The sequence below is a fragment of the Ceratosolen solmsi genome, unplaced genomic scaffold, assembly GCF_000503995.2.
Source record: "Ceratosolen solmsi marchali unplaced genomic scaffold, CerSol_1.0 scaffold30, whole genome shotgun sequence".
Lineage (NCBI taxonomy): Eukaryota > Metazoa > Arthropoda > Insecta > Hymenoptera > Agaonidae > Ceratosolen > Ceratosolen solmsi.
Window position 1 is genome coordinate 8,883,072 of NW_011948421.1, and position 12,520 is coordinate 8,895,591.

General features: G+C 22.5%; 2 protein-coding genes across 2 annotated transcripts in view; one reads left to right on the forward strand and one right to left on the reverse strand.

The window, feature by feature from the left end:
- Positions 1-1,701: 1,701 nt before the first annotated feature.
- LOC105361579 (diphthine--ammonia ligase) lies at positions 1,702-8,828 on the reverse strand. Its single transcript, XM_011498812.1, has 13 exons — positions 8,701-8,828; positions 7,668-7,874; positions 6,895-7,079; positions 6,589-6,662; positions 6,328-6,508; positions 5,954-6,045; positions 5,798-5,888; positions 5,558-5,732; positions 4,068-4,235; positions 3,688-3,986; positions 2,892-3,219; positions 2,689-2,790; positions 1,702-2,276 (listed from the first exon to the last, which is right to left on the reverse strand). The coding sequence occupies exons 2-13, from the start codon at positions 7,780-7,782 to the stop codon at positions 1,972-1,974; spliced, it is 2,115 nt and encodes a 704-aa protein (XP_011497114.1). The 5' UTR covers positions 7,783-7,874; positions 8,701-8,828; the 3' UTR covers positions 1,702-1,971.
- A 2,385-nt stretch (positions 8,829-11,213) lies between these two features.
- The window catches only part of CoRest (REST corepressor), a 7,982-nt gene continuing 6,675 nt past the window's right edge, over positions 11,214-12,520 (forward strand). The window contains exons 1-4 of the mRNA XM_011498813.1: positions 11,214-11,703; positions 12,164-12,232; positions 12,292-12,366; positions 12,441-12,520. Coding sequence (XP_011497115.1) covers positions 11,601-11,703; positions 12,164-12,232; positions 12,292-12,366; positions 12,441-12,520 — 327 coding nt within the window. The 5' untranslated portion in view covers positions 11,214-11,600. The remainder of the gene's footprint in view (positions 11,704-12,163; positions 12,233-12,291; positions 12,367-12,440) is intronic.

The following is a 12,520-nucleotide window of genomic DNA, read 5'->3' on the forward strand; positions in this document are numbered from 1 at the left end:
ATTTACTTTTTTTATTAAGTAGTTGAAGAAATAAATTTTAGGCTTTTTTATGGAAGAACCATAATAGAAATATAAAATATATACCAATAAATATAACTAACAATTAAAAGCATGTTTCAATTCATCTTACACCTTGTAATAAACCTTCATTTATAGTCCATAACATTTATTAGTCAAAATTTCAAGTATTTAAAAGTATCAAGAATTTCTCTAAAATATATTTTAGGAAAAAGTATAATACTTTGTTCCTTTTTCTCATAATTTTAACTGCATATATTTGTTTATTATACACATAAAAACTGTTTGTTGTACCAATCATATTAAAAGCAAATATTTACTTGTAATAGTAGAATCTCTTCGGTTAAATAATTCTTGGTTGGAATCATTGCTTTAATAGTCGTCTAGTTATCAGTTCTAAATATTGTCAAAATTTCACTATTTAAATAACATATTCCATTTATCCATAAAGAAAAATTTAACTGAAAAATATATTTGATATTTCAGTATTTTTTATTAAATGAAGAAATTTACAATTTTGCATTATATCATTTCCATAATATATTTATTTATATGTTTTATAATTTGTTATCACATGTAATTCCATTTTATTACGCCCCACCTCACTCTCTCATACATATATATATAGTTTTTATTTCTCAAATTTTTAGAAATAAAAAAATTTAAATATATATTAATGAGTAATTAAAATCTTTTTCAATAAAGTTACTTCTCATAATACATTAAGGTGATATATATACATATATGGTGTTCTAATAATGATGTAATGTATATATTTAGTTCTTTACTTACTGATATTGGAAGTTACAGTGATCATTTTTGTGTACTTTTATTATAGAACTTATTTAAACCTTAATATTAAATAAGAATGAAGAAAATAATATATAAAAAGATAATGAATATATATATATATATATATATATATATATATATAAAATTTTGTATTTAGTGCACAAATTATTTTGAGCGTATTGTTATGAAGAGAAAACAAAAATATAATATAAAAGATATCATTAGTATTGCACATAACCTAATAAGTATGTTTAATTTACAAGATAGTTATTTACATATTTAATAATAAGTGCAATAATTTAACAATAAATGAAGTCAATATATTAATTATTAAAATTATTTGTTGAAAAATAAAAAATGTTTTTTACTGTTTTTTTCAGGCAAAAATTGGAAATTAAAAATTACGTATTTTCATAAAATAAAATTAGTAACTGGGATTGATTGTTTTTTAAAATTTTTTTTAATTTTATTACTATATAAATTTTTGCTTATATTTTGTTATACGAAAACATAATTTTATATTTATATTTTTAAAAATCTATAAAAAGAATATTTTAAAAGTTAATGCAATTATATAAAATAATTATTTTTAAAAATATTAAATAATTTAAGTATTTCAAAAATTAAAATTAATTATACATATTTTTATTGGCATGTACATAAGATATTTGAAAATATTACAAATACGAAATTAATAAAAACAAGTATGAAAGAAAATATGAAATTAAATCATGGAATTGTTAAAAATTTCAGATAATTTGGTCATTTTAATTGCTAATTTATGTAACATAATTTTTAAAGTATTTACAATAACCAAAAAAATTCGATATTAAAAATAACCAGTTTTTAATTAAAATGCAGAGTTTCAAGCTTTAAATAATATTGCAACATTTGATATTCATAGTCTATAATAATAGTTTCTATATTTTTGTTTTTATCTTGGCTTTTTTTCTCATGTTCTATGTACACATATGTACATACTAAACTTCTACAGATTACTATACGTATACTTGTACACATCTACATATGTATATTAGAATATTTTGCATGCTTGATTTTTACTTCCCGCTTTACTGTATTGTTTGCTAAAAATACAATTATCGATTTCTTCTCTTTAATAATTAACATTAGCAAAAGTATATCAACTATTAATTGAATTTATTACTCTTGCCTGATACCACAGACTGATAGGAAGGTACTGTAATTGTATAGGTGATGAGTAGGTATTACGGTCGTTACTAAATTGCGATTTTTAAAATGAATAAGAGCTTTCTGGATAAAATTTGGCCCAGATAAACTACCAATTTTATAGAAAATACGAAGATTACATGGTGGGTTATGCGTACGCGAGTCTTTTGTTAATTTACAGAGAAAGTATTCGAAAATTTCAACAAATTCTGTCATTGTCAAGTTTGCAGACAAGGTATTTGTTTCCACAGTAAGCTTGCCTGTTGAATTGGATGGACCTATAACAGAGTTTTTGATTTTTAATTTTTGCTTTCAGATTCTATTATATGTAAATAATACATTAGTCTATTATTACCACGATTAATTAAACACAATTAACATTTCCTTTTAAATATTTTTGATAATCATAATTAACAATACAATTAATTGCTCAGAATATATAATTTTATTAGTAAATATAAATATTGCCATGAAAACATGAATGATGACGTTCTTAACTAATAAATATTCATAAATACTTAAAAAAAACTTACAAAATTATATGTTAAAATTGTTTTTTTTTTAATTAAAATGTGTTCATTTTTATACATTATTTGTTATAATATTTCTTAATAATTAATTTATTAATACTTTAAAATAATTGTTTAAGTATTTATGATAAAAATTAATTCAATTATAAAAAATAATTACCAGTTGATAAATAACAAACGATCGCAGAAACATTATTTTCATAATTCCATCTTCTTCTAATTGCAACTTTAAAATTTCCAACACATTTGCCAGTCTCTTCATCTGTATAAAAACAAAGAAAAAATTGAAGAAATGATTAGTTATAATCTAACATAAATATCTAAATTTTATAATTATATCATTCCAATGATTTTCAAATTTACATTCGAATCTATTATTGTCACGGTGCGCCCAAACGCACCACTCGACTTGAGCACCACGTGGGAGACTCGACACGACAACGTAATCAACAATCGCATTGTTAGTTCGCTTTTCCCATTCTTTACGTGCTGATGATATAAAACTAGGGTGTGTAAGGAAGCAAATACCCTGGACAATATGTCTTAGTTCTGTATTGGAATCCATCGCTTTAACGATGCGATTGATATGTCTTAAAGTAAGCCGACATTGTCTCTTTATGCTCGAATCAAGAATATTCATGTTACCTGGTACCAATGGTATTTGTCCAGCTACTGAGATTATATCTCCAATCTATTAAAAAAAAATCTAATTAGAAATAATAAGAATTATCTGAAAAACGTATTTGCTTATATTTTCTAACATTGTACTCAATTTTATTACATTTTATGCAAAACTGATAAACTAATTATTTGCCTTGATTATCTTTTCTTTTTTATTGTGCAGTTCCACATTGACAATTTAAATACAGAAAACACAAAAAAGAAAAATCAAATAGAAAAATAAAAGAAAAATCAAATAGAAAAATAAAAGAAAAATAAAATCATTTTTTAGAAACAAATTAATTAAATTCGATATTAGTAACATACATAAAATATAATTTAAAATAAATTAAAAAATTTTCAATTATAATATTGTATAAATTTCATATATTTTTAAATTACTATAAAATTACTGATAGTTTAATTGATATGAATTTAAATAAGCATATATATATACTGAATTAAATTTATTAGAAAAATTAATATTTCATGAACTCACACGAATGGCATGCGAATAAGGTCCAATATTGGCAGGTGCCCAATGACTTATACTTTGAACATGCATAGTATGTTTTTTATGTTTTTTTCTATCATCCTTTTCAACTTTTTTGTATGCCAATGCATCTAAAACAACATGACAATTAATAGGAATTTCCGTACATACTCTAACAGGAGGATTCACTTTCACAAGTCTTGATACATAAACTTCATTTATATCTGCATAACTTGATAAATCCTTTAAAAATATTGTCACAGCAACAATATCTGATATTTCTAGATCTTCTTTTTTAACTAGATCTCAAATTAAAAATACTTTTATAAACTTATTTTTCATTCAAAGAATAATATAAAAAATTTTATATAGTATTTTCATATTACCAATTAAACCATCCAATGCTTCTGCCATAGCAAGCTTTGGTTCCACATTTTTACCAATTATATTACCAAACCAGTGCCAACCAGTTTGATTTTTATTAATGCTTGGAGTATTAAAATATTCTTCTTCTTTACATGTTATTTTCATCATACTGGCTAAATTACATTTACCTGAAAAATATTAATTATTATTATATCAGAATAAAATGCTTTCAATATAGGTTTGTTATTTTTTTACAATTATATTTAATTTTTAGTTTACATAAATAACTTTATAAACTTATACAAAAATATATATATTATTATATTATTATATTACTATGAGATTAAACATTGAAATTAGTTTACTAAAATAAACTTTGTAATTACATAATATTATACACTGTAATAAGAATGCCCTATTGCTAACTATGTGAGAACGAGTACACGTTTTCTAGTCACGTCATTATAAAATATATAATATGTAATATATATGTCAAGAGAACTGACGAAAAACACTATAACTCTACCACTATACACGGGAATCCGCAGAATCTTACGCGATACGTAAGCCACTAACTCAACCAAGGGCCCATCCCGAAAATAGAAAAATTCCACACTACTCTAGAAAAAGGTTTTGTACGAGAATCATCGATTCTTTTGATTATCTTAGATGTCAGATTATACTCAATCTGCTAAAAAGTGGTATTTGTAAAGAAAAAGTATTTCAAAATTTTCTCCGCATCCGACTTTGAATTTTTCAGAATAGCAGGAATTCGCTGTACTCTTCCATTATAGCAGACGTTTACCTTATCCTTTCGCTCAATCAGGATATCGAGTATTAATCACACCATTGCTTCATGTTCACCCCCCTTCCTTAGAACAATTTGCTACGACTGCTGGTTATCGTCGTTGTACTAGCATCGGACGCTTCCTACCATCGTCCAGCCTCGTCTGGAGATATAAATTAGGCTTAAATATATTTGTTACATTTAAATACTTAGTTTTGATAAATTTCAATTTTTCATTAATTTAAATGAATGTAAATAGTGTTTCACGTTACATTTAAGAATCTGTGTATTCTCGTTAATATTAAAAAGTTATAAATACTTGTATTTTATACAAACAAAATTACTTTATAAATTAATTAATAAAGAAAATTCACCCTCTATAAAATAAAAGTTCTACTCCAGCTAAAAGTAAAAACATGCTCCGAAAATAGAAAACTTAATTAGTGTAACTATCACTTATTCTCAAGCAGTATAACTATCGCTTTTTTTTTGTTATTATATTGTATACAGTGTATATTTAATACCATTGAAAATTATATTCTTTTATCATAATTTTTTATTTTAATTTTATATCTATTAATTCTGAAATATAATTATTTTTATTAATATTGAAATGTTTTTTGTATTAGATATTTTCATAATTTTTTAAGGTGGATTCTACTAAATATTAACTTATTTAATTTAATCAAACAAACTTTTTTTGTAAATAAATATAAATTTTACCAGAATTTGATATTATTAAATCTCTATTATCTTTTGCTAGATCATCATTTTCGTCATCTGATAAATTGCATTCATCTTGGAAGTCTGGTTCAACTATTTCAGAAATATAATCAAACGAGGCTTTTACTGCAACATTTTTCAACCTTTCTTGAAGTGTCAACTTTTCTTCTCCACTCTGAAATTATTATTTTCCATTATATTTCGAATATAATGCTACAATGTTAATAAGCTATATCTAACATTTTTATTCTGAAGATGTATCTTTTTAAAATTCAAATACCCAGCAGGTGCAACTTCATCATTTGAATGCACTATACTTTCATACTCATCTCTGAAAGAATTTATAGTTTTATAAATAAATTATAAGATATATTTATATTCCAAATTAAAACTTACATCACAATACTTTTGATATATAAAGGACAATCTAGAGTAAATGTCTCATATTCTCCACCTTCCCCACAAATATTTAAACCATATTTTTCTTTCTATAAAATAAAACAATAATACATTTGATTTGTAAACGTCATAGAAATTAATTTTATTAATTTAACATATAGGCATAGGCACGCAAGAACATACACGCAATCGATTTTCTAAATAGACTTTCCAAAATAATTTATATAAGAATTAGTCAACTTAATAATTTTAAAATCAAATTTGTTACTTTCATTTTATGATTCTCATCGGAAATATTGGAATTTATCGAAATTAAAATAAAATAATATGTGAATTTTTTAAAGCTTATACTAATCAAGACATTTATTTACCATTTTAGCCAGATGCGGTTGCATCTCAGAAATAGATTTCCCCAAATGTCTTGGTTCTAAGCCTAATGATGCAACTTTTATAAGAACCGCATTTACAGAGCATTCAATCATTTCATTTAACAATTGTTCCTGATCTCGCCTCCACAAATATGATAATGAAACTAATTCTAATCGACTACATCTATAAAAAATAATTTTTCAAATAGAATTTTAGTTCCAAATCTGAGTGTTAATAAAGAAACTGTTAAAATGCATTATTACACATTTTCTACTCTTATTCGTTGATAATCACTTAAAATAGCACCAGAAGCAACAGCTTGAATATCTTCCCGATCCTACAATTTAAAAATAGAGGTAAATATTTCTTGAGAAATATTTGTTTCTATTATATTACCTTTAAAGTTAGATATTATTCTTTAATAAATCTTAATAACCTATTACAAAATTTATGAAAATATATTCATTACATTTTAATTTAATTATTGCAAAAATAAAAGAAAAAATCTAGCATAATAAAAGATACAATTTTTATTTAAAAATTTATATATTGTACATTAATTTTAATACTTTAACTGTTTTTAGAAGCCTAAATAAATCTTCTACTTCATCATCAACAGTAGGTAAATAATGTTTTTCTTTCATTTTTGATTTTCCAAAAGTTGGTTCACGATATAGAGGTAATCCCATTGCTTCTCCAATAAATTCTACACCCTGGTGACCAACAGTTTGAAACATATATGAATCAAGTTCATCTATAAATAAAATATCAAAAAATATGTCATAAATTAAAATTTTTGTATTATACCATATACCATATATAAACGTAAATAAATAAAAACTTGTAAAAATAAATCTTTCATTTAAGAATTATATAAATATTTTTATTAATTTAGATAATATTTAAGGTTAATAATTTACTTAAACTTGAAAAAGACAAAATACATTGAACATATAATATAAGTTTAAAGAATAGGTGATGTTTAATATAATCAATGATATTTTAATACAAATTTCATTACTAAATAAAATATATATAAAATTAAAAATCTAAATAATATATATATTTTATACTTATTTATCCATATAAATATTAAGTTTCAAATAGTCTAATTTTATTATAAATCATGAACTTATTTTTAATGCAAACTATGTATTATTATTATTAAATACAATTATTAAATCAAATCATTTAAATATAATTTTTGTTATATTAATATATAGCATCTGTCAATATTAATATTGATTATATATTAAGTTATTAAAATTTAATAATTTATAATATACTATCATCAAAATTCTTTTATAATACTATTATTAATTATTTTAACTTATAACTATACCTTTTCCAACTGGATATAAGTTAGCCAATGCCACAATTTCATGTCCTGCTGCTATACACTGCATTATGTTAAAACAAGAATCTTTGCCACCGCTAATTAATGCTACAACTTTCATTATTTTTTCCTAATGTATTTAAAAGTTGTTTTAAATTTAAATAATCTGTGCTGAATTGAATTTAAGTTCTTGTATGTTTGTTATACAATCATCTGTTACATAATTAGTGTTATTTTGTATTAAAGATAGAAAATAGAATTTTATATTTACATAAATTTGACATAATCATGGACTATTTTATTCTATAACTATATATATTTTTTAATATTTAATAATACATAAAAATATATAGTAAAGCAATTAATATTTACACCTTTGACAAAAGTATTTATTCCTAAAATATTTTTTGTAATGGTTATTTTAGGATGTTTTATAAAATGCGTTTTATGATATATAACCTTTATAATGTTACTTTATTTCATAATACTTTATAAATGAGATTTATATTGAATAAATAATCAAATTATTAATTTTAAAGGTCAAAAAATATGATGACCAATTAGAAAACAAAATTCTAAAAACTCTTTTTAAGATAAGAATGATAAATCTAAATAAAAATCTTTAATAAAATATTAAGACAATATAATTAAAATTCAAATACCAATGAAAATAGGGGCCAAGTACTTATTATAATCTAATATAAGCAAATATACAAAAATTTTAAATAGATACATTATCTTCTTTACATAAAGATTCAGAGTAGCCTATAATGAAATAAATTTATCTTCTAATAAAATAATATTCGTATAATTTACCAGAAATAAAATTAATAAAATACACAAAATATATAAATATATATAACATATATGAAAACACAAGTGAAATAAAAAAGAGAAGAATAACAATTAACTGGCAAATATTGAAAAAAATTTGTTGGTTATTTATAGATAGTATATAAAAAAAATTTAAATAAATTAGAATTGCCCACAATTAATATTCACCAGTAGCATTATTAACAAAATAGTTGACTATACTAACGTTCTAAGTTTTTGAAAATTAAAAATATTACTGACGATCTATATTTTGTTGAAAGCAAAGTTCAACGATGCAGTGATAAATGATGATTTTACTAAAAACAGATATTTAAGGAGGGATGTTCACGCCGCAAGAGTAATTTTTTCGTGAATCATATGCATAAATATATGTCTTATATGTGTACGTGTCTTTATATGCATGTGTTTTTGCCTGCGTGTGCATATAATATTTAATATAACTTAATATTTGCAACATATATATTATTTTACAGATAAAATTATTCGTTAGACAGATTATACACACTATTTTTTTTATAATTTATGCATACACTTATAATTATTAATGTTATATAACTAGAACAATGTATTATCAGTTTTCATTTTTTATGAACATCAATTAATATTACAATTTTGTCTTATAATAAATCTGAGAGTTTTATGCTTATAAATTGATAAAAAATATATAAGTTGATTTGATCGAACCCACTAAAAATAATATTGAAAACATTACTTATTCACTTACCACATAATAAATCAATCTATATTAATATATTATTTTAAATATTCGGATTTAAAAAATTGAATAAGTATAATAAATTTAATATTTTAATATGTTTCATAACGTATAAATATAAAAATACCTTAATTTTGTTATATTTTTATAATTTGTAATGTATAAATATTTCACAAACATACAAACAATTATTTACAAAATCATATAGAAAATATTATCTTTAATTATAATTACAAAAATAAAAATTATTTATATATTAAAATAATTCGTATAATACAATAAGTAATTCACACTGTGCTTTATCTACTTTGCATATTACTTTTTTTAAATATATCTACAATTAAGTTAAATATGAAATGAAAAATAAATATTAAATTTTTTAATCGAATTATGATAATTTTTTTTAATTTGTTTGTATTTTATAATAAATATGAACTTTTTTCGTAATTGACGCATAAACTTGAGAAATTTTTAAATCAATGATTCAATCGACCGTAGCTTGGGTTTCCAACGTCAATCATATAGTCTATAAATTCACTTCATACACATGATAAGCCAGCTTATGCTGATGCTGGATATACACGATGAAAGTGTTTATTATTCATATAGAAATATTGAATATATTGTAGACGTTTTATAATTTAGTTATTAAACACTCTAAAATTTAATTTATTATTTTTACACTATAAATTTATTCTCGTATAAATAAATTATCGAGTGCGCGAGTGCATGTTTATTTGAATAAACTGCTTTATCGTTATACATTAACCACATTCTATTTTAAATGATCATTATAAAATTGAGTATATTAACTTAAAAATTTTATTGATTTTCTAAGAATACTATTATTTTATTTACCGTTTCAACTATTTTTATTACAAGTAATTGTAATAAAAAGAAAGATATACTATACATTCCCAATTTGGAAATTTTATTGCATAATCATTAAATGACCTTTTGTCGAACTTCAATTTTATTAGTAAGGCTTTTAATTCTATTTTCTTATTAATTATAAATTCTAATTTGAAATATTACAATGATATTTTGTACTTTCATTTTTATATATTCTCATTGAATAGAAATTAATTTTTTACTATTAATATTTTATAAAATTTTATTTTTAAATTTATAATGATTTTTATAGTTCATTTAATTACATTATCATTACAATTATCAAAATAATAGTGAAACTAATAAGATATTAGTTTTATTTGAACACTAGTACTAAATAAAACATTTATACATTTATGACCGAATTATATGGGCACTTAGTATTTAATTCATTTGTTATAGAAAATGTATGATGTATTTTTACTATAATAGTAGAATTATATTTAAATTAAGTTGGTTGACGAAGAAAAATATACGAACATGTAGATATAAAATTTTGAAAAAATGTCATGTTTATTATTAGTACTATAAAAATAAAAAGTTTTCTTACATATAGTAAATTATTGTATTCAAAATAAATACTTGAATAGAATTTTTTGAATATGTAAATTAAAATATTAGAACTAGAATATAATGTTAATAATACATTATTTGTAATATAGTTATAATATTATTAATTTAATTCTATAATATAAACTTAATATTTTCATAAGTTTTTAAGGTGTTGAAAGGGTATACTTATAAGTATGAGATATTTGTATTTCTTATAAATATAATTATATACATATTTTTTAAATTTGTATAAGTATCTATATTGAATCTGAAAATTATAATTAATCTATGTTATTATATACATATATAACAACATAGTTAATAACAATATAGAAATTAAATTTAATGAAAATATAAAATGAGATATTTTCATGAACAAAAAAATTAATTTAAAAATTGGCGCCTTTTTCTATAGTCAAATTAAATTCATGATTCTATGATTGCTGATACATCCAGCTGTACACGCCATGCACATATATTTCTAGTTTACGCACTCCCCTCTCTTTTTCGTTATTTCCTTTTCTCCTTACATCAACCCATATTCCACTTGGTAAGAGAAAAAACTACGGTCGTGCGAAGCAGTGTATGCGCGCGCGTTCTTCTCGATTCTGAAGCAGCAGCTTAGTATAGTCGACTAAATTGTATAGTATTATCGTTAATATAATTTTGAGTGGAAAAAATTCAATGCATATTTAGAAATAAAGTAGTAAATTTAGTCTAAAATTAAATATTTTTGGTTTATATAGTGGGTAATGGAGAAAAGATATAGTCTCGTCCACTACAAATTCACCATACGTAATATTTGATTTTTGTACTTTTCTTGTGTCGTAAAATAAAAGTTAGTTAACATAAGAAAGAAATTAAATAGAAGAAAATTAATTTGTTGTACGGTGGATTTTTTTCAAAATTCGAGGGCGGAGAAGAAACAGCGCAACCGAGAAAGCAGGATGGTTCTTGCCGAAAGAAACTCGGAAAGCGTAAGAAACGGCCGAAGGTCCAGGGGCCCCAGCCCCAACGGTCAATCTGAGTCTTCAAGTGAAGAAGACGGAGGTATGAAAAGCGTGTTTTTATGAATTTTCAATATATAAATACAGGCTAGTATTCACCCACATAAAATCTTGAATACATTGAGACATTTCTTTACTGTATTATCTTTGAATCATTTTTTTAATTAATCGTTAAGTTTTAGTATACTAAACAATCAGAAAGAAAAATGAAACTCATATTTATCATTTTAAATTTTCTTTTAGACTGCTTTCCAGTTTTGGATATCTTTTTACTATTTATCAAAAATCCTAAAAAATTTTTAAAGAACTATACCTTATTTGTAAATGAGTTGGATTTCTGTTTGTTTATATTTTGAATTTGTTAAAAATCACAGCTTTAAGAAAATTTTATGATCTATTATTTAAATTAAATATTAAAATAGTTCTTTTTATACTTTTAATATAAATTATTATTTGATATATAAAAGATTATTAAAGATCTCAAATTTCCTATTGGTTTATAGTACCAGCTGAGAAGATACGTGTTGGCAGAGATTATCAAGTTATTGTGCCTGAATTGATACCTATAAATGGTAAAACAATAAATGTCAAGATAAGAATGTTTGAATTTATAATACTAATTTTTTTTTAGAACGTAAGTTGGACTTGTGTCCTGAAAAAGCATTACTTGTATGGTCGCCAACCAGTGATATACCAGATAAAAAATGTAATGTATTTAATATTTTATTTTAATTATAGAATAATTAAAATTTTATAGATTTGATTTTTAAATTTTTTTAGTGGATGAGTACATTATCTTAGCGAAAGAAAAATATGGTTATAACGGGGAACAAGCATTAGGAATGTTATTTTGGCATAAA

Bases quoted from the DNA above. Each gene is read 5' to 3' on its own strand.
- LOC105361579 (XM_011498812.1), bottom strand. From the start codon at position 7,782: ATGAAAGTTGTAGCATTAATTAGCGGTGGCAAAGATTCTTGTTTTAAC. The intron at 6,509-6,588 runs GTAATAATGCAT...TATTTTTTATAG, and splicing joins CGAATAAGAGTAGAAAATGT to ATGTAGTCGATTAGAATTAG. The intron at 5,889-5,953 runs GTAAGTTTTAAT...AAATTCTTTCAG, and splicing joins TATATCAAAAGTATTGTGAT to AGATGAGTATGAAAGTATAG.